Source organism: Pseudophryne corroboree, chromosome 4 (genome assembly GCF_028390025.1).
Source record: "Pseudophryne corroboree isolate aPseCor3 chromosome 4, aPseCor3.hap2, whole genome shotgun sequence".
Taxonomy (NCBI): Eukaryota; Metazoa; Chordata; class Amphibia; order Anura; family Myobatrachidae; genus Pseudophryne; species Pseudophryne corroboree.
Window position 1 is genome coordinate 245,351,520 of NC_086447.1, and position 21,049 is coordinate 245,372,568.

At 47.4% G+C, this 21,049-nt stretch overlaps 1 protein-coding gene across 2 annotated transcripts in view; it reads left to right on the forward strand.

Annotated features, from left to right (window-relative positions):
* The window catches only part of ATR (ATR serine/threonine kinase), a 449,883-nt gene that overhangs the window by 145,167 nt on the left and 283,667 nt on the right, over positions 1-21,049 (forward strand). For both annotated transcript variants that reach the window (XM_063915996.1, XM_063915997.1), the window contains exons 10-11: positions 7,397-7,647; positions 7,999-8,189. In XM_063915996.1, the coding sequence (XP_063772066.1) occupies positions 7,397-7,647; positions 7,999-8,189 (442 nt within the window). The remainder of the gene's footprint in view (positions 1-7,396; positions 7,648-7,998; positions 8,190-21,049) is intronic.

Sequence of the window (21,049 nt, forward strand, 5' to 3'; positions counted from 1 at the left end):
AATGCCGGATTTCCATTTAAATCAGAAATTAGTTATTCTCTCTTTTTCTAAAGTAGACAAGGCAATTGGTAAAGATTACTGGATGTGGTTAGAGTTTTGTGAATTTACTTGGACAGTACTGCATATTACGAAAACAGTTCATTCATTCTGAAAAAAAAGGTTGGCCAGCATCTAAGCAGGTGATAGCTAGATGGATTACAGCCATGATTAAGCAGTCACATACTAGGGCTGATAGGCCTGTTTCAATTAAGATTTCAGTTTATTCCACTGGCTCAGTTGGAGCAGCACAGAATGGGGCATCTGCGGAGCAGTTATGTAGAGCAGCTAGATGGTCCTTACAGTTTTCATGACTTTGCATCCAGTGGATCTGACTTTGGCAGTAAAGTGTTAAATTCAGATAAGTTTGGGCACATCCTCCCCTAGGGGCAGCTTTTGTAGCGTACATCACCATTGTTATGAAGTGTCCCTCAGATTAAGGTTAAAGAAAACAATTTTGTTGGTACCTTTCAGCGTGACACTTTGATCCCTCCCTTATTTGTTAAGTATATGAGAAATATGTTAATAGTTTTTACTTCAACCTATCCTTGAGGCTCTTTAAGTTCAAACTGAGGACAGGTTGGAGGGGAGGAGCATTAAAACCACTTAAAGGTAGCTCATTAAGTGCCGACACCCCTATCCCTCACTAACCCCATGGTTATAAAGTGTCCAACAGATGAAGCCAGAGAGAGATTTAACTGGTAAGTACCAAAATATCTTGTTTTATTTTGCTTTTAGAATTGGAATTACTGTGGCATGTACTTTGCCAGAAACGACTACCATTAAAACTATTAATACAAAAGTATTCCCAATTACTTAGGAGCTTTAGTTTTGAAGATACAGTACTGCGTGACCGCTTGTGAAGGTTCTTTTTTTGGCTCTGTGCAATAGACACTTTTGTATTACAGTTTTCTCATACGTCCTAGAGGATGCTGGGGACTCCAAAAAGACCATGGGGTATAGATGGGATCCGCAGGAAACATGGGCACACTATAAGACTTTGAATGGGTGTGAACTGGCTCCTCCCTCTATGCCCCTCCTCCAGACTCCAGTTAGACTCTGTACCCAGAGAGACTAGACACACACCAGGGGAGCTCTCCTGAGTTTCTCTGAGAAAAGACTTGTAGGTTTATTGTTTTCAGGGAGCACTGCTGGCAACAGGCTCCCTGCATCGTGGCACTGAGGGGAGAGAAGCAGACCTATTTCTGTGAGCTTCAAGGCTCTGCTTCTTAGGCTACTGGACACCATTAGCTCTAGAGGGTCTGATCACTTCGTTTGCCTAGCTGCTCGTTCCCGGAGCCGCGCCGTCACCCCCCTCACAGAGCCAGAAGAAAGAAGCAGGGTGAGTATTAGAAGAACGGAAGACTTCAGTGACGGCAGAAGACTCCAGTGTCTCTGAGGTACTGCGCAGCGGACGCGCTGCGCGCCATTGCTCCCATACACAAGCGGCACTACACGGGTGCAGGGCGCAGGGGGGGGGGCGCCCTGGGCAGCAATTATACCTCATATATATATCCAGGCAGAGGTATACAGTGCATAGGCACTGTATACAGGGGTGGTCTTCTGTATGCCGAATGTCGGGATCCCGGCGCACAGTATACCGGCGCCGGAATCCCGACACCCGGCATACCGACAACTATTCTCCCTCGTGGGGGTCCACGACCCCCCTGGAGGGAGAATAAAATAGTGTGGCGCGCGCCACTGTGCCCGCAGCGTGGCGAGCGCAGCGAGCCCGCAAGGGGCTCCTTTGCGCTCTCCACGCTGTCGGTATGCCGGCGCCGGGAGCACGAGCGCCGGCATACCGTACGACACCCGTATACAGACCCCTGCCAGTCTAAAAATTTAAAAAACTAGCGGGACTGAAGCGCGCCGATAAGGGGGCGTGGCTTAGCCCTCACAACTCTATCCAGCGCCATTTTCTCCTCACAGAGACGCTGGCCCCGCCAAAACACTGTTGAACGGCTCACAGTGTAAAACGAGGGGGGGGGGAGGGCACAGTTGTTTAGTGCATTATAGATTTATAGATACAAATATGAAGCAATATATATATATATATATATATATAAGCGTGTGGTGGTAAATGGGTTGGTAAACGATTTCTGTGTTTTCCCTGTCAGACACTGGGATCTACCCATATAGTGTATGTGTATATATATGTGTATGGTGCGGTTACATTGAGCTGTAGCTCGAGCACAGACGTGGTAATATTTGTGGGGGAGTAATATTTAAATGATATGTATATATTTCCCTCAGACCCCTCGGGGTCACAAAAATGTTATTTTGCCCAGTTACTACTCCCTGTTGTCGACACGAATACTATGTCTTTTGTCGACCATTATGTTTCCTGATTAGATCCACAAGATCGGCATTCAGTACATGTTCATACGCATTAAGAACGCATTAATGTCATTAGGGACCCTGCTGTTCCTGACAAAAATATATATATATGTATATGAGATATGTATTTATAGATATACGTGTGTTTATGGGTATTTAAATGTGTACTTTTATACAAAAGAATTTATAATGAATGCTGAAGTAAACCTTTCCTTCTCATGTGCTGGTTGCTCTGTTGAATAACTCTACGTCAGCCGTGACAAGATGATTTCAAATCATCACAAGGAGTCCGTGTGTTTATTCTTTTCCTGCCTTGGATAGAATAAAGTGAGAGTCAACCCCTGTTCTGCACGGGGCTCTGTCACAAAGGATCGTTTACAGGAAGCTAAGTGATTTTTTAATGATATGCTTTGATTATACTTACATTGCATGCGCAGGGGGGTGTAATTGTATTCAGAAATGGTCGGTTACTTGGTCGTCCGATATAATTACCCTGAGGAGAGAGGTGTTACCCCTTGAGGTGGGTCATGTCTAGGACATTGCAACATCCTGTGCGACTACAAGGGATGGGACTTTTGGGTGCGCGGAACACTTCCATGGCAGTCTCGGCTAGGAGGGCGTTGTGGATTTACCAAAGCGATGCAAATGCTGAATCCGAAAAGAAGGGGAGTTTTTTTCCCATGAAGGGAAGCCTGGTTGGTGATGGCCTTGTTCATATGCTCTAGGCAGGCGCCACGGGTAAGTTACCTTTCTTGCCCTATGTTCCTTCACAACGGTTGGTGACGCATTGTTGTAGGAAGCTGTCGTTTCGACCGAATGGATAATGATTCCCCTTTCTTTGCAGGTAAAGGAAGGTAAAGAAGGTAAGAGGTCATCTGCCTTTTCACGTTCACAGGAGCAGAAATCATCCGTTGTTTTCTGCCACGTCCACCGTGGGACGTTGGGTCTCTCTTGCGGGGGCCCACACAGGTGGAACCTCGTCTAAAACTCTTCAGTCAGTTCTGGAAAGAACATGGACCAGTGAGTTAAGGATAGAGTCCCTAGGGGGACATGCTGGAGTTCCAGACGTTACCCTCACCGATTTTTTCAAATCGACCTTACCGATCCTCTTCATGACAGGGAGGTAGTATGTGACGCAATACAAGAGTCGTGTCAGGATCAGGTCATCGTCCTGCTGTTCCGGTCATAAAAAAAAAAAAAAAGAAAGAGAAGAAGCTGTTATTCAAGCTTTTTCGTGCTCCCGAGGCCGGACGGCTCGGTCAGACAAATCCCAATATTCCTAATTAAACTCCATGAGGGAATCTCTCATGGCAGGGTTCTTCACTCTGAAAGAGGAGTAAGGAGGTCTAATTACGGTTTCTTCCGCATTAGGTATACCTGAGGTTTGCGATTCAGGATTGTTGTCACCTTTTCCCCAGGGTGATGGCGGTATGATGGGTTTCCTTCGATAGTAAGGAGTCATAATTATTCGGTAAAGGTTCGCTCTGCGAATTACGGAGAGATCAAGAAGCCAAATGGTGCAAAATGTTGTTTTTTCCTTGGCAGTTCTTCAACAACAGAACTTGCCAGAATCCCTGTTGGTCCCACCGACGCGGTGGTCGACTTGGTGAATATTATTAGATGCAGTACTGAAGAGAGTTTATTTGCTTCCAAAAAAAAAAAGGGAAGCTCTGAGAATTCAGAGTCTGGCAGACCTGCAACGGTGTCAATCCGTCAATTAATTCAGTTGCTGAAAAAGATGGTTGCGGCCTACGAAAGCCATTCAGTGGGCTGGTTGCAGGCCTGAGTGTTTGGCGGGACCTGTTGGACAAGTGGTCCGGTTCCCACCTGGGATAATTATGGTTTCAAGACCAGTATCTCGCTTCTGGGGTGGCGGCGCAATTCTCGCGGAGAACAAGTGTTATGTTAGGATACTTGTCGCCTCATTAACGGTCTAGAATTAAGGGCCGTTTATAACTGTGTTCTATAGACAAAAGCCTGAGAAGAAATGGCAGAAGCCAAAAATATTTTCCGCTCGGCGACAAAAACATTTACGCGCTCTTTCAGCGATGTTCGTTCCAATAGTGGATAACTGGGAAGCAGCTTTCCTCGGCGGACACGTTCTCCGTCCAGGAGGGTGGAGTCTTCATTAAGCGGTTTTCACAGAAGGGACAAGTCTTTGGAGTATTCCGCTAATAGACAAGATGGCGTCTTGCCTTGCAAGAAACTTCAGAAATATTGTTCCAGGTCGAGGGTCCCTCAAGCGATAGCGGTGGACGCCCTAGTGACACCATGGGTGTTTCGGTCGGTCTATGTGTTGCCTCCACTTCCACTCTTTCCAAAGATGTTAAAGATTATATGAAGAACAAAGGTTCAGTTGATCCTCATTGTTCCAGACTGGTCAAGGAGGGCTGGTATCCAGATCTTCAGCAATTACTCATAGGAGATCCCTGACCTCTTCCTCTGCGAGAGGATCTGTTATAGCAGGGGCCGTGTGTGTTCCAAGTCTTACCGCAGTTTCCATTGACGACTTGGAGATTGAACGTCGGATCCCAGTCCGAAAGGGTATTCCCAGTGAAGTCTTCCCTACTCTTCAGGCAGAAAAGAAGTGCCGTCAAAACATTACCACCATGTTTGGAGGAAATTTTGTGTCTTGGTGTGAATCCAAGAAGTTTCCTACGGAAGAATTCCAGTTGGATCGTTTTCTCCATTCTTTTCTTACAAGATCGTGTGGATCCGAGGAAGTTTGGCTCAATTAAGGTTCAGATTTCAGCCTTATCGGTTTTCTTCCAAAAACAATTGGCCTCCTTTCCAGTGTTTCAATCTTTCGTAAAACGTATTTTACACATCCATCCTCCCTTTGTGCCTCTGTGACACCATGGGATCTTTACGTGGTGTTGCAGTTCCTGCAATTTCTTTGGTTGAACTTTTAACTTTTCAGAAATTCCTCACTTGGAAGTTGGTCATGCGGTTGACCTTGACATCCGCAAGGCTGGTGTCTGAGTTGGCGGCTTGGTCTCACAATAGCCCTCTTTAATCTTCCATGAAGATAGAGCGGAGATGAGAACTCGGCAGCAGTTTCTGCCAAGAGTGTTTTCATCGGTTTCACTTGAACCAACCTATTGTGGTGCCGGTGGCTACTGACGCCTGGGCGACATCGAAGTATCTCGATGTGGTCTGAATTTTGATATTTTGTGTTGCCAGATTGGCTCAGTTCAGGAAAACGGTAGATCTGTTTATCCTATATGCTCCCAACAAGATTGGGGTCCCTGCTTCCAAGCAGACTATTGAACGCTGGATCTGTAATACGATTAACCTTGTTCGTTTTACGGCTGGATTGCCGTTACCGAAATCTGTGAAGGCCCATTCTACCAGGAAGGTGGGCTCATCCTGGGCGGCTGCCCGAGGGCTCTCGGTTTTATAGCCTTGCAGAGCAGCTGCTTAGTCGGGTTCAAACATTTTTGAAAATATTCTACAAGTTTGATACCCTGGCTGATGAGGACCTCTTGTTTGGGCAATCGGTGCTGCAGAGTCATCTGCACTCTCCCGCCCGTTCTGGAGCTTTGGTATAGACCCCATGGTCCTTTTTGGAGTCCCCAGCATCCTCTAGGACGTATGAGAAAATAGGATTTTAATACCTACCGGTAAATCCTTTTCTCTTAGTCCGTAGAGGATGCTGGGCGCCCGTCCCAGTGCGTACTGTATCTGCAGTTATTGGTTATGGTTACACATGTGGTGTTTCCTTTCAGTCAGTCTGTTGCTGACGTTATTCATGCCATGGCATGCGGTATGCTTTATTGGTCATGTTTACACACAGGTTGTGTTACATTTTCGGTCAGCATGTTGCTGTGTATATATATTTCTTGCCATTGGCTGGTGTTCTATTGAATGCCACGTTTTGCGGCATGTTTGAGGTGTGAGCTGGTATGACACTCACCGTGTTTAAACAATAAATTCTTTCCTCGAAATGTCCGTCTCCCTGGGCACAGTACTAACTGGAGTCTGGAGGAGGGGCATAGAGGGAGGAGCCAGTTCTCACCCATTCAAAGTCTTAGTGTGCCCATGTCTCCTGCGGATCCCATCTATACCCCATGGTCCTTTTGGAGTCCCCAGCATCCTCTATGGACTAAGAGAAAAGGATTTACCGGTAGGTATTAAAATCCTATTATTTAACCCATCCCTCCCAAATATACATTTCATTATATCATCTATGCAAATGTACTATTTATTTGTTAACAGTTACAGTTAATGTTTGATATGTTCAGGCATGTACTCTGCGGGCAGTGTGGTGACAATATCACAGGGGATGAGGTTTATTGTAAAGTCATGCATTCAGTGCAGAATAATAGATATAATCTACATTTTGTTTCCAACATGAGTCTTCTGTAGCAGCGGTGATTATGCTGTGTCTGTGAGTGTGTGCGTGTGTGTGTGTGTGAGACCCCTGGTGTAAGTGTAAAACCCCCCAGATCCAGCTGCTGTGAGAACTACATTTTGCAGCACCCCCAGAGGCTCCCGTTACTTCCAGCAGTGAAAAGATGGAAAAGAGACCAACCGGGAGCCGCAGTGAGCACCGGACAGTTGAATATCTTTTTTTTTTTTTTTTTTTTACGCGCCACAGAGGTTTCAGTGCAGAAAACCCTGCAACATTTTTTTTTATTGGCTACCATGGATATCGGAAGCGTGCTTACTCCCAGGACTTTGAGTAGTGGGAGAAGAACATTTTACAGTAAGTAGTAGTACAGGTTTAAAAGGTAAAATACACCATTTGTATGCATTGGTTTCAGAAATAAATTAAAATAGTTTTTACATTGATTACAGTTCAAATACTTTCCCTAGAGTAGTCTGCAAGCCCCATTGTCCAGTGGAAGATAGAAAGTTTCTGTAGCACCAATCGTCAATCTAGATTACATTTCTAGAGGAGATTCCAGACACTGGTACTGTATCTCTTTCTAGCTAACCTTTCAGAAGAAAATGGTTGGTAAAGAGTTTATACGTATTACAGTGACCATTTTTTGTTAAACGTTCCTGTTTTTTCTTGTAGTGATCACTTGAATGATGACTCTGAAATGGTGAGGACAGAGTTTGCCAAATCAATTAGCAAACTAGCATGTGGGCTTGTTATTGGATTTGACTTAAAGAATTCAGCCAATGTTCCACCAACTGAATGTGATCTGCTCTGCAGCAGCCTCAGGGTGACCTTGTTACCTCCCTCTGGTCCAGGAATCAGTGCCTCTGTATTCAAGCCCTTCTTTTCTCTGCTGGATAGAAGCATGCCAAGCTCTGTCAAAATGGGTGAGTACTCTAACCTCAGGTATACCTGTGATTAGGTTGTATCACAAGCATACTCACTCTGACTAGTGAAGGCCTAGCTCAGTGGTTCTCAAACATGGTCTTTAAGACACCCCAACAGACCAGGTTTTAAGGATATCCATGCTTTGGCACAGGTGACTTAAATAGTATCTCCGTCAGTTTGATTATACCATCTGTGCACAAGCAGCGCTATCCATAAAACCTGGATTGTTTGGGTACCTTGAGGACTGCGTGTGGGAACCACTGGCAGGGCTTGCTGTTTTAGTCTCAGAGAGCCACTATTTGAAAATGTCATTGCAATATCACTAACTTCACTTTGGATTTGTTTTGTAGCATTCATAGAAAACATTCCAAAGTTATTTACACACCTAAACATTGAGAAAGATGAAGTGGATTTGAGAGCTATGATTGAGGCCTTATTAAACCTGATGGAGGACCCAGATAAGGACGTCCGAGTAGCCTTCAGTGGGAACATCAGATATATCTTAGAGTCGGTGAACTGTGAAGAAGGGTGTCTAAATGAGGTACACACAATAAAAGCTTACCTGAAATGTTGCTTGTGTCACGGTTTTGATGGACATAATAAACTTTGCGATTTAATGAATGCTACTTCATGTAAAGAACAACATATTGTTTATTTCTCATACGTCCTAGAGGATGCTGGGGTCCACTTCATGACCATGTGGTATAGACTGTTCCGCAGGAGCCATGGGCACTCTTAAGACTTTTCAATGGGTGTGAACTGGCTCCTCCCACTATGCCCCTCCTCCAGACCACAGTTTTAGAAATGTGCCCAGACAGACTGGATGCACTCTGAGGAGCTCTACTGAGTTTCTTTAAAAAAGACTTATGTTAGGTTTTTTATTTTCAGGGAGAACTGCTGGCAACAGTCTCCCTGCTTCGTGGGACTGAGGGGGCAGAAGTAGGAACCAACTTCCTGAAGAGTTTCACGGCTCTGCTTCTGGCTGACAGGACACCATTAGCTCTGAAGGGAACTGAACGCTAGCCGTGTCTAGATGCTCACTCCCACAGCACACAGTCACCCCCCTCACAGAGCCAGAAGTCAGAAGACAGGTGAGTGTAAGAAGACAGATCTTCATTCAAGTAAAGTGACGGCTGAGGTACTGCACGGCTGGCGGGAGCGCAGCGCGCCATTGCTGTCCACACATACACAGGCACTGCAGGGCGCTGGGGGGTGCCCTGGCCAGCAAATAACCTCGTAACTGGATAAAAGGGGGCATAAGATGCCAAGGCACAGCCCTACCCCCGCCAGTATAAATATTATGTGAAAATTCTCTGAGGAGAAACGCGCTATTGCGGGGGTGGAGCTTCCTCCTCAGTCAGCCAGCACACTGTTCAGCGCCATTTTCTCTCAATCACAGACTGCAGAGAAGAAGCTGGTCCTCCTCCACTTCTGAACAAGTATCAGGGTGAAAAAAGGGGGGAGCCTGGGTGCTAAAACATATTGTTCATAATATAATAGCGCTTAAAGGTTTCTGTGTACGGAGTACGCGACACAGGGATTTTGTCTCTGTGTACAAAGTACGCTGCACGGGGATTTTTTCTTTGGCCCTGGGTTGTGAACTGGCTGCTCCTAAACTGTGTCCCTCTGACAGATTTTACTGTGGGTCTGTCCCCTATAAGTCCCAGTGTGTCTGTGAGTGTGTGTTGTACACTTGTGTGACATGTCTGAGGCAGGGAGTTCCTCCCCGGAGGAAGGCATTTTAGGGACACAGAGTTGAAATGTGGTGGCGCTGCCAGCACACCAAGAAGCTGTATGGGTGAAAGAAATACGTGATAGTATGCATCATATGAATAGGAGATTAGATAAGACTGAATCTCATGCTGAATGCTGGAGAAAATCTGTGGAAGATGTGATCTTTCAAGATTCTGTTCTTCCATGCGCAGGCGACCCCTGTGGGTCACATGAAAGACCATTTGCAAATGTTGTGAATACTGATACCGACACGGACACTGATTCTTGTGTCGACGATAGTGACTCCAGGGAAATAGATCATAAATTGGCTAAAAATATACAATATATGATTGTGGCTATAAGGGAAGTTCTGGAAGTCACGGAAGCTACTCCTGTACCTCAGGAGAAGGCTTATTTCTATAAAGAAAAGAAATCCAAGGCCACTTTTCTCCCTTCTCACAAGCTTAATACTCTCTTTGAGGGGATGTGGGTGAATCCCGAAAAGAAATTTCGTATTCCCAAGAGAATTCAGATAGCTTATCCTTTCCCGGTAGAGGACAGGAAAAAATGTGAGTCACCCCCTGTGTTAGACAGTGCACTGTCCAGGTTGACAAAGAAGGTAATTCTCCCTGCTCCTGGCACGGCTTCACTAAAGGAGCCAGCAGACCGAAAGATGGAAACTACATTGAAATCCATTTAGGTTACCAATGTTACGCCTCTCAGGCCCACAATTGCTTGCGCGTGGGTGAGTCTCGCTATTGAAAAATGGTCAGAAAGCTTATCATCTGAAATTGACACTATTGACAAAGATGATATACTCCTTAAGTTAGGGAATATCAAAGACGCTGCCGCATACATGCTAGAAGCGATGAAAGATATTGGACTCTTGAGTTCACAAGCCGCTACCATGACAGTATCGGCTCGGCGGGCGTTGTGGATTCGCCAGTGGAACGCGGATGCAGATTCCAAAAGAAATATGGAGACTCTCCCATATAAAGGTGAGGCCTTATTTGGCGATGGACTAGATGTTAGTCTCGCCGGCTACCGCAGGTAAGTCGACATTTTTGCCCTCTGCGCCTGCACCGGCAAAAAAGACATATCACTCTCACATGCAGTCCTTTCGGCCCAATAAATACAAAAAAGCGAGAAGTTCCCCCTTCTTTGCAGTTAGGGGAAGGGGAAAGGAAAAGAAGTCCACAGTGGCTTCAGGTTCCCAGGAACAGAAGTCTACCCTTACTTCTGCCAAATCTTCAGCATGACGCTGGGACTCCCTTGCGGGAGGCCGCTCGGGTGGGGGCACGTCTCAAACTGTTCAGCCAAGGTTGGATTCTGTCTGGCCTGGATCCCTGGGTGTTGAAAACAGTGTCCCAGGGATACAAGCTGGAGTTTCAAGACGTTCCCCCATGCCAATTTTTCAAATCGACCTTGCCAACTTCTCTTCCAGAAAGAGAAGCAGTAACTACGGCAATCCAAAAATTATGTTAGGATCAGGTCATAGTCTTGGTACCTTTTGTCACAACAAGGGGAGCGGTTTTATTCAAGCCTTTTTGTAGTTCCGAAGCCGGACGGCTCGGTCAGACCGATCCTAAACCTAAAAAATCTGAATCTCTACTTGAAACGGTTCAAGTTCAAGATGGAATCACTCCGGGCAGTGATTTCCAGTCTGGAGGAGGGGGACTACATGGTGTCGGTAGACATAAAGAATGCTTACCTGCATGTTCCAATTTAGCCTCCTCACCAGGCTTTTTTGAGATTCGCGGTTCAGGATTGCCATTACCAATTCCAGACGTTGCCTTTCGGTCTCTCCACAGCACCGAGGGTATTCACCAAGGTGATGGCGGAGATGATGGTTCTCCTGCGTCAAAAAGGAGTCAATATAATTCCTTATCTGGACGATCTCCTGATAAAGGCAAGATCCAGGGAGCAGTTATTACAAAACATCACGCTCTTCCTGTCCATACTCCAACAACACGGTTGGATCATAAATTATCCAAAGTCGCAGTTGGTACCGACGACAAGATTGTCTTTTCTCGGGATGATCCTGGACACAGAAGTTCAGAGAGTTTTTCTTCCGGTGGAAAAGGCTCTGGAAATCCGGAAAATGGTAAAAGAGATATTGAAGCCAACAAGTGTGTCGATCCATCAGTGCATTCGGTTGTTGGGGATAATGGTGGCGGCCTACGAGGCCATACAGTTTGGCAGGTTCCATGCCAGAGTTTTCCAGTGGGACCTGTTGGACAAGTGGTCGGGTTCCCACCTACACATGCACAGAAAGATAATCCTGTCGTCAAAAGCCAGGATTTCACTCCTGTGGTGGTTACACAGCTCTCACCTACTAGAGGGACACAGATTCGGGATTCAGGACTGGCTCCTGGTGACCACGGATGCAAGTCTCCGAGGCTGGGGAGCTGTCATTCAGGGAGAAAGCTTCCAAGAAAAATGGCCAAGTCAGGAAGCCAGCCTTCACATAAACGTGCTGGAATTGAGAGCCATTTACAATGGCCTTCGACAAGCGGTACATCTTCTTCAAGATCATCCCGTGCAGATCCAGTCGGACAATGTAACAGCAGTCGCGTACATAAACAGGCAGGGTGGAACGAAAAGCAGAGCGGCAATGGCAGAGGTGACGAAGATCCTCCTCTGGGCAGGAAAACATGTAAAGGCTCTGTTGGCAATTTTCATTCCGGGAGTAGACAACTGGTAAGCAGACTTCCTCAGCAGACACGATCTCCATCCAGGAGAGTGGGGCCTACACCAAGAAGTCTTCGCAGAGGTGATAAGTCTTTGGGGAGTTCCTCAAGTAGACATGATGGCATCTCGTCTAAACAAGAAGCTTCAGAGATATTGTTCCAGATCGAGAGACCCTCAAGCAATAGCGGTGTATGCGCTAGTGGCCCAGTGGGCTTTCCGGTCGGTGTATGTCTTCCCTCCACTTCCCCTGATCCCAAAAGTGCTCAGGATCATAAGAAGAACAAGAGTTCGAGCAATCTTCATTGCCCCAGACTGGCCAAGGAGGGCTTGGTACCCAGATCTTCAGGAGTTGCTCATAGAAGATCCTCGGCCTCTTCCTCTTCGCGAGGACCTGCTGCTGCAGGGGCCGTGCGTGTATCAAGACTTACCGCGGCTACGTTTGACGGCGTGGCTGTTGAGCCCCGGATCCTAGTCCGAAAGGGTATTCCCAAGGAAGTCATCCCTACTCTTATTCAGGCCAGGAAAGGAGTAACGTCGAAACATTACCACCGTATTTGGAGAAAATATGTATCTTGGTGTGAATACAAGAATGCTCCTACGGAAGAGTTTCAGTTGGGACGTTTTCTCCATTTTCTGCAGGCTGGTGTGGAGGCAGGCCTCCGATTGGGATCAATCAAGGTCCAGATTTCGGCCTTGTCAGTGTTCTTCCAAAAACAATTGGCCTCTCTTCCAGAGGTTCAGACCTTCGTGAAAGGGGTTCTGCACATCCAGCCTCCATTTGTGCCTCCAGTGGCACCATGGGACCTTAATGTGGTGTTGCAGTTCCTTCAATCGGATTGGTTTGATCCTCTACAGGAGATAGAGTTGAAGTTTCTCACTTGGAAAGTGGTGATGCTTTTGGCATTGGCATCCGCACGGTGGGTGTCTGAATTGGGGGCCTTGTCGCACAAGAGCCCTTGCCTGATCTTCCATGAAGATAGGGCAGAGTTGAGAACTCCTCAACATTTTCTTCCAAAGGTGGTTTCCTCGTTCCACATAAACCAACCTATTGTGGTGCCAGTAGTTACTGACACGTTCACTGAGTCAAAGTCTCTAGATGTGGTTAGGGCTTTGAAGATTTATGTCGCTAGAACAGTTAGAATACGGAAACAGAGAAACATAGTCTTTTTTTGTCCTGTATGCTCCCAACAAGATTGGGTGTCCTGCTTCCAAGCAGACTATTGCGCGTTTGATCAGAGCTACCATTCAGCAAGCTCATACTACGGCTGGATTGCCGTTACCGACGTCGGTGAAAGCCCATTCCACTAGGAAGGTGGGCTCATCCTGGGCGGCTGCCCGGGGGGTCTCGGCATTACAACTTTGCCGAGCAGCTACTTGGTCAGGGTCAAACACATTTGCAAAATTCTACAATTTTGACATCTTGGCTGATGAAGACCTCAAGTTCGGTCAGTCTGTGCTGCAGGGTCATCCGCACTCTCCCGCCTGTACTGGAGCTTTGGTATAAACCTCATGGTCATGAAGTGGACCCCAGCATCCTCTAGGACATATGAGAAAACAGGATTTTAATACCTACCGGTAAATCCTTTTCTCCTAGTCCGTAGAGGATGCTGGGCGCCCGTCCCAGTGCGTACTTTACCTGCAGTTTGGTTATTAGAGTTACACAAGTTGTGTTATATTAGTTCAGCATGTTGCTGCAATTGGTTCATGCCTGTTGGCGTGTGTTATGTTGATTGCCATGTGTGCGGCATGGTTGAGGTGTGACTGGTATGTATCTCACGACTAGTATTGAAGTAAATCCTTTCCTCGAAATGTCCGTCTCCCTGGGCACAGTTCCTATAACTGGGGTCTGGAGGAGGGGCGTAGAGGGAGGAGCCAGTTCACACCCATTGAAAAGTCTTAAGAGTGCCCATGGCTCCTGCGGATCAGTCTATACCCCATGGTCATGAAGTGGACCCCAGCATCCTCTACGGACTAGGAGAAAAGGATTTACCGGCAGGTATTAAAATCCTGTTTTCTCTTACGTCCTAGAGGATGCTGGGGTCCATATTAGTATCATGGGGTATAGACGGGTCCACCAGGAGCCATTGGCACTTTAAGAATTTAATAGTGTGGGCTGGCTACTCCCTCTCTGCCCATCCTACCAGACTCAGTTTAGAAAATGTGCCCGGAGGAGCCGGTCACAGCTAGAGTGCTCTTAGGAAAAGTTAATTTCTCTTTTTCAATCAGGAGGCACAGTTGGGTCCTAAACCTTCCAAAGTCTCATCTGGAGCCGAAGAGGCGGCTGTCTTAACCTGGGAATGATCCTCGACACGGAAGTGCAGAGGGTATTTCTCCCGGTGGAGAAAGCGTTGGTGTTCAAGCAATGGTCCGGGATGTCTTAAGGCCTACCCGGGTTATTGGTTCATCAATGCATACGCCTTCTGGGGAAGATGGTTGCCGCCTATGAGGCTCTGCAGTATGGCAGGTTTCAGCTGAACCTATTGGACCAGTGGTCAGGCTCTCACCTACACATGCCCAAGAGGATACGCCTGTTTCCGAAAGCCAGGATTTCACTCCTCTGGTGGCTGCAATTTCCGCACCTTCTGGAAGGGCGAAGGTTCGGAATTCAAGACTGGATCCTTTTAACCACAGATGCAAGTCTAAGAGGTTGGGGAGCAGTCGCTCTGGGGGAAACGTTTCAGGGGCGATGGTCGGATAAAGAGTCACTTCTCCCAATAAACATTCTGGAACTCAGGGCCGTTTACAATGCCCTTCTGCGAGCAGCGCGCCTTCTACAGGATCGGGCTGTTCAGGTGCAGTCGGACAATGTGACCACAGTGGCCTACATAAACCGAGAAGGCGGAACGAAGAGCAGGTCTGCCATGTCAGAGGTGTCAAAAATCCTCATCTGGGCAGAAAAGCACGCGGTGGCGATGTCGGCAATCTTCATTCCGGGCGTAGACAACTGGGAAGCAGACTTCCTCAGCAGACACTATCACGCCTCAACAAGAAGCTACGGAGGTACTGTTCCAGGTCAAGAGACCCACAGGTAGTGGCGGTGGACGCACTGGTAACACCTTTGGTGTTCAAGTCAGTGTATGTGTTCCCTTCACTTCCTCTGATACCAAAGGTTCTTCAGCTCGTGAGAAGAACAAAGGTTCTGGCAATCCTCATTGCTCCGGACTGGCCAAGGAGGGCTTGGTACGCGGATCTGCTGGATCTTCTGCTGGAAGATCCACGCCCTTTACCTCTTCGAGAGGATCTGCTTCTACAGGGGCCGTTCGCTTATCAAGACTTACCGCTGCTATGTTTGACGGCATGGCGGTTGAACGCCAGATCTTAGCTCGGAAAGGTATCCCGAATGAGGTCATTCCTACCCTGATACAGGCCAGGAATGGGGTAACGTGTAAACACTACCATCGCATTTGGAAGAAATATGTTTCTTGGTGTGAGGCCAAGAAGTTTCCGGCGGTGGCGTTTCAGCTTGGACGTTTTCTCCTTTTCCTGCAAGCAGGGGTGGATATGGGACTGAGATTGGGCTCCATTAAGGTCCAGATCTCTTCTTTGTCCATCTTCTTCCAAAAACAATTGTCTGTTCTTCCTGAGGTTCAGACCTTTTTGAAAGGGGTTCTGCACATCCAGCCTCCCTTTGTGGCACCTACGGCTCCATGGGATCTTGATGTGGTGTTGCAGTTCCTGCAATCGGTTTGGTTTGAGCCTCTACAGGAGGCTGATCTCAAGTTGCTCACGTGGAAGGCGGTCACCTTGTTGGCCTTGGTTTCTTCACGAAGCGTGTCTGAATTAGGGGCTTTATCTTGTAAGAGCCCCTATCTGATCTTCTGTCACAACTGAGGGCCTGAGCTGACGGGAGGCAGCCTCAGTTGTAGGGGCTGAGATGTACCGGAACCTGGGAGGTTGTATCAGACCCCTGGACATGTAAGTAACATGAATAATAACTGCCCGAAGGCGTGACCACGACAACTTAGATAAAAGTCAATGATGTTTATTATGACAACTCCGCATCACAGCAGCAATAAAAGAAAACGTAAAAGTCAGCAAAGAATAAATACAGTTCCTGAGTACTACAGCATGGCAGGAGCCACAGGGCACTGGTAGTGTGAGATAGTTCTTATGATCTTCTAGATGGAAAGTCCTTACCAGGCCCGGCTGTAGCAATGGAGATAACCCAGGATTGTACCAGCTGGTGTTCCAGGAAGAGCTGGGTTGCTGAAGGTAAAACAGCTGCTGTGGATACTGGCTGGAACCAGACTGTTGTTAGCACGGAGTGGATACTGGCTGGAACCAGTTAAATAATAAATGAACTTTGGGAGCGATGAAATGTGAAGTGAAATGTAGAATTTGAGAGCGGAGAAATAATAATTCCGGTGGAGAGTGGTAAAGTGTAGAAAGGACACCGGCCCTTTAAGGGAAGCTGTACTCTGCTGGAAGCTGAGGCTGGAAGCAGGTAGTGTTGTAGCTGGAAACAGATGAATCCACAATGGATTGGAGAGTCAGGCTACACCGCAGGTGGAATGCTGGTGCGGGTCTCTATGGTGGAAGTCTTGAAACAGGAGCTGGAACCTGGAAGACAATCATAGAAGAGAGACAAACAGGAACTAGGTTTGACAACCAAAGCACTGACGTCTTCCTTGCTCAGGTACAGCTTACTTATACCTGCAGCAAGGAAGGGGTTGGCTAGGCAATTATGCAAATCAACAACACAGACAGCAGATTGGTGGAAATGATCAGATGACAGAATCCAAGATGGCTGCGCCCATGCAGACACTTGGAGGGAAGTTTGGTTTGTAATCCATGTGGTCTGGGAAACAGTAATGGCGGCGCCGGCCACCGGAGACAGGAGACGCCAGGCTGATAGATGCACATTTAACCACGCGGGCACAGCGGAGGCCGCGGCTGATGAAAAGACCACTCTGCATGTGGAAACTCAGGAACAGCGGAATCCGGTCCTGGAACGCTGAGCCCGCCTTAGGAGGCATCTGAAGGGTAAGTAATGGCGTCCAGATACCCGGATCGTGACAGCACCCCCCCCTTTAGGAGTGGCCCCAGGACACTTCTTAGGCTTTAAAGGAAACTTTGCGTGGAAATTTCGGACCAAGGCAGGAGCATGGACGTCAGAGGCATTGGTCCAAGAGCGTTCTTCAGGACCATAGCCCTTCCAGTCAATGAGATACTGAAGTTGACCGTAACGGTGACGTGAGTCCAGGATCTTGGCCACTTCATACTCAACGCCTCGTTGAGTTTGGACTTTCGGAGTTGGTGGAAGTGAGGAATGAAACCGATTCAAGATTAGCGGTTTCAACAGGGAAACATGGAATGTCCTGGGTATTTTTAAGAAGGGAGGTAACTGGAGTCTGTAAGCAACAGGATTGATGACTTGATCAATTTTAAAAGGACCGATGTAGCGAGGTGCAAACTTCATACTGGGAACTCTTAACCTCAAATTCTTCGTGGATAACCATACCCGATCACCCACCTTGAGAGCAGGAACTGCTCGACGCTTCTTATCCGCAAACTTCTTGTACCTGAACGATGCCTTGAGCAGAGCTGATCGTACGCTCTTCCAGATATTGGCAAACTGATGCAAGGTGATATCCACTGCGGGAACAGAAGTTGCTGGAAGCGGTTGGAACTCAGGGACTTTAGGGTGGAATCCAAAGTTGGTGAAGAATGGTGTTGAGGAAGATGAAGAATGATACTGGTTGTTATGACAGAACTCGGCCCAGGGAAGTAATTGAACCCAGTCATCTTGAGAGGAGGACACATAGATGCGGAGGAAGGCCTCCAAGTCCTGATTCACCCTCTCAGTTTGACCATTGGTCTGAGGATGGTAAGCCGTGGAAAACTTTAACTTGACTTGGAGGACTTGACATAAACTTCGCCAGAATTTGGCTGTGAATTGAACTCCTCGATCTGAGATAATTTCTTCTGGAAGACCGTGGAGTCGGAAGATCTCTTTTATGAATACTTGAGCCAACTTGGAAGCTGACGGAAGACCGGTGAGAGGAATGAAGTGTGCCATCTTGGTGAACCGGTCAACTACCACCCAGATGGTATTGAACTTGTTGCACATGGGCAAATCTGTAATAAAATCCATCGACAAATGGGTCCATGGTCGACGGGGAACAGATAGTGGAACCAGTTGCCCCGCAGGCGACTGGCGGGATACTTTATGTTGAGCACACTTTGGGCAAGATGCAATAAACTCCAAAACGTCCTTTTTCAGAGTTGGCCACCAATAGGACCTAGAGATAAACTCCAGGGTTTTTTGGATACCTGTATGTCCGGCAAAACGGGAAGCATGGGCCCAATGCATGAGCTTCTTCCTTAGTGTCGGCTTCACAAAACTTTTCCCTGATGGGGGCGTAGAGTCCATCCCTACCGTGGAGAATGCCAACGGATTTATAATAGGATGCTTGTCTGAAGACTCTGACTCATTTTCTTGCTCCCATGAGCGGGAAAGGGCATCGGCCTTGCGATTCTGAGAGCCCGGACAGAACTGGAGTTTAAAGTCGAACCTGGAAAAGAAAAGTGCCCATCTGGCCTGACGAGGGTTGAGACATTGTGCGCCTTTTAGATATAGAAGGTTCTTGTGGTCTGTAAGGATGGTGATTGAATGAGAAGCTCCCTCCAACAGATATCTCCACTCCTCTAGAGCGAGCTTGATGGCTAGCAACTCCTGGTCGCCAATGGCATAGTTGCGCTCCGCTGGGGAGAACTTCCGTGAGAAGAAACTGCAAGGATGTAAATGACCATCTTTAGCCCTCTGAGATAACACCGCTCCTACTCCAACGGAGGAGGCATCCACCTCTAAGATGAAAGGAGAGTCGATGTCAGGCTGTTTCAGGACAGGTGCAGAGATGAACCTCTGTTTTAAAAGATGAAAAGCTTGCATGGCTTCTTCAGACCACTTGGACGGGTTAGCACCCTTCTTGGTGAAAGCAGTAATAGGCGCCACAATGGTGGAAAAGTCTCGTATAAACTTTCGGTAATAATTGGCGAACCCTAAGAACCTTTGGACCCCTTTGAGGGTTAAGGGTACCGGCCAATTCTGGATTGCTTGTAGTTTCTCAGGATCCATCTCTAGTCCGGAACCGGACACAATGTACCCTAGAAACGGAATGGACTTGACTTCAAAGACGCATTTCTCTAATTTGCAGTAGAGATGATTGACACGGAGACGGGACAGAACCTCCTTTACCCAGAAACGATGTTCCTCTAAATCGTTGGCAAAAATGAGGATATCATCTAGATAGACCACGACATGACGGTATAGAATGTCTCTGAAGATCTCATTGACGAAATGCTGGAAGACAGCTGGAGCATTGCTCAATCCGAAGGGCATGACGAGGTACTCATAATGTCCGTCACGGGTGTTAAATGCGGTCTTCCACTCGTCACCCTCACGGATCCGGATGAGATTGTATGCACCTCTCAGGTCCAGCTTTGTAAAGATGGTAGCTCCGCTAACTCTGTCAAAGAGCTCAGTAATCAGGGGTAAAGGATAGCGGTTCTTGATGGTAATGTCGTTCAAACCTCTGTAGTCGATGCACGGCCGCAGACCACCATCTTTCTTCTTTACAAAAAAGAAGCCTGCGCCGGCTGGAGAAGAAGAAGGTCGAATGAACCCCTTTGCTAGGTTCTCTTTAATGTATTCCTCCATAGAATGTGTCTCGGGGAGAGACAACGGATAAGTTCGGCCTCGAGGTGGAACCTTCCCTGGAACGAGATCAATCGGGCAGTCCCATTCTCTATGAGGAGGAAGGATATCAGCAGAAGCTTTACTGAACACATCCGTGAAATCTTGATATGGAGGAGGTGGAACATCAGACGACCTGGGGGAGGAAGAACAGACAGGCAACACTTTAAACAAACATGTCTTAGTACAGGAGGAACCCCATGCCAGGATTTGCGTAGTCGTCCAATCAATTGTAGGATTGTGAAGACGGAGCCATGGAAGGCCCAGGACCACAGGATGTGTGGCTCTTGGAATCACTAAAAATGAAATAAGTTCGGAATGAAGAACTCCCACTCTCAGACGAACTGGTAGAGTCCTTAGAGAAATAACTGTATCAAAAATTTTACTGCCATCCACAGCAGTTAAGGAAAAGGACGAAGGAAGTCTCTCGGTGGGTAGGGACCACCGTTTAACATAGGCTTCAGTAATAAAGTTCCCAGCTGCTCCGGAATCCAGGAGGGCAATGACGTTCTGATAACGTTGAGCAACCTGAAGCGAGACTGGGAGGTTACAATCTTGAGGAGATGGAGAGGAGATCATTACTCCTAGCCGGCCCTCTCCTTGGCGAGCTAGGATTTGGAGTTTCCCGGACGTTTGGGACAGGCATTAATGGTGTGAGACGGAGCTGCACAATACAGACAGAGAAACTCGGAGAGACGTCTTCGGCGCTCAGCAGGAGTTAAACGGGAACGGCCAATTTGCATGGGTTCATCTGTAGTTGGTGACAGTTGGCGAGGAGGAGGAGTAGAAGATTTTGGAGCAGATGATCTTCCACGCTCAGTTGCTCTCTCTCTGAAACGTAAGTCAACTTTCGTACAAAGTGAGATTAGCTCATCTAACTTGGAGGGTAAGTCTCTGGTAGCTAACTCATCTTTAATACGCTCGGATAAACCATGCCAGAATGCAGCATACAGGGCCTCGTCGTTCCATGCCAGTTCGGATGCCAGGATCTGGAACTGTATAAGATATTGTCCTACAGTACGTGATTCCTGGCGTAAACGGAGAATCTCAGACGAAGCTGAAGTTACCCGGCCTGGCTCGTCGAAGATGCGCCTGAATGTTGACACAAATGCAGTGTAAGAAGATAGCAGGGTGTCGGACCTCTCCCATAACGGTGATGCCCAATCAAGGGCTGAGCCACTGAGAAGAGAAATAATGTAGGCAATTTTTGTACGGTCACTGGGAAAATTGCCAGGTTGTAGCTCAAACTGAATCTCACACTGGTTGAGAAATCCCCTGCAGAATCTTGGAGATCCGTCAAA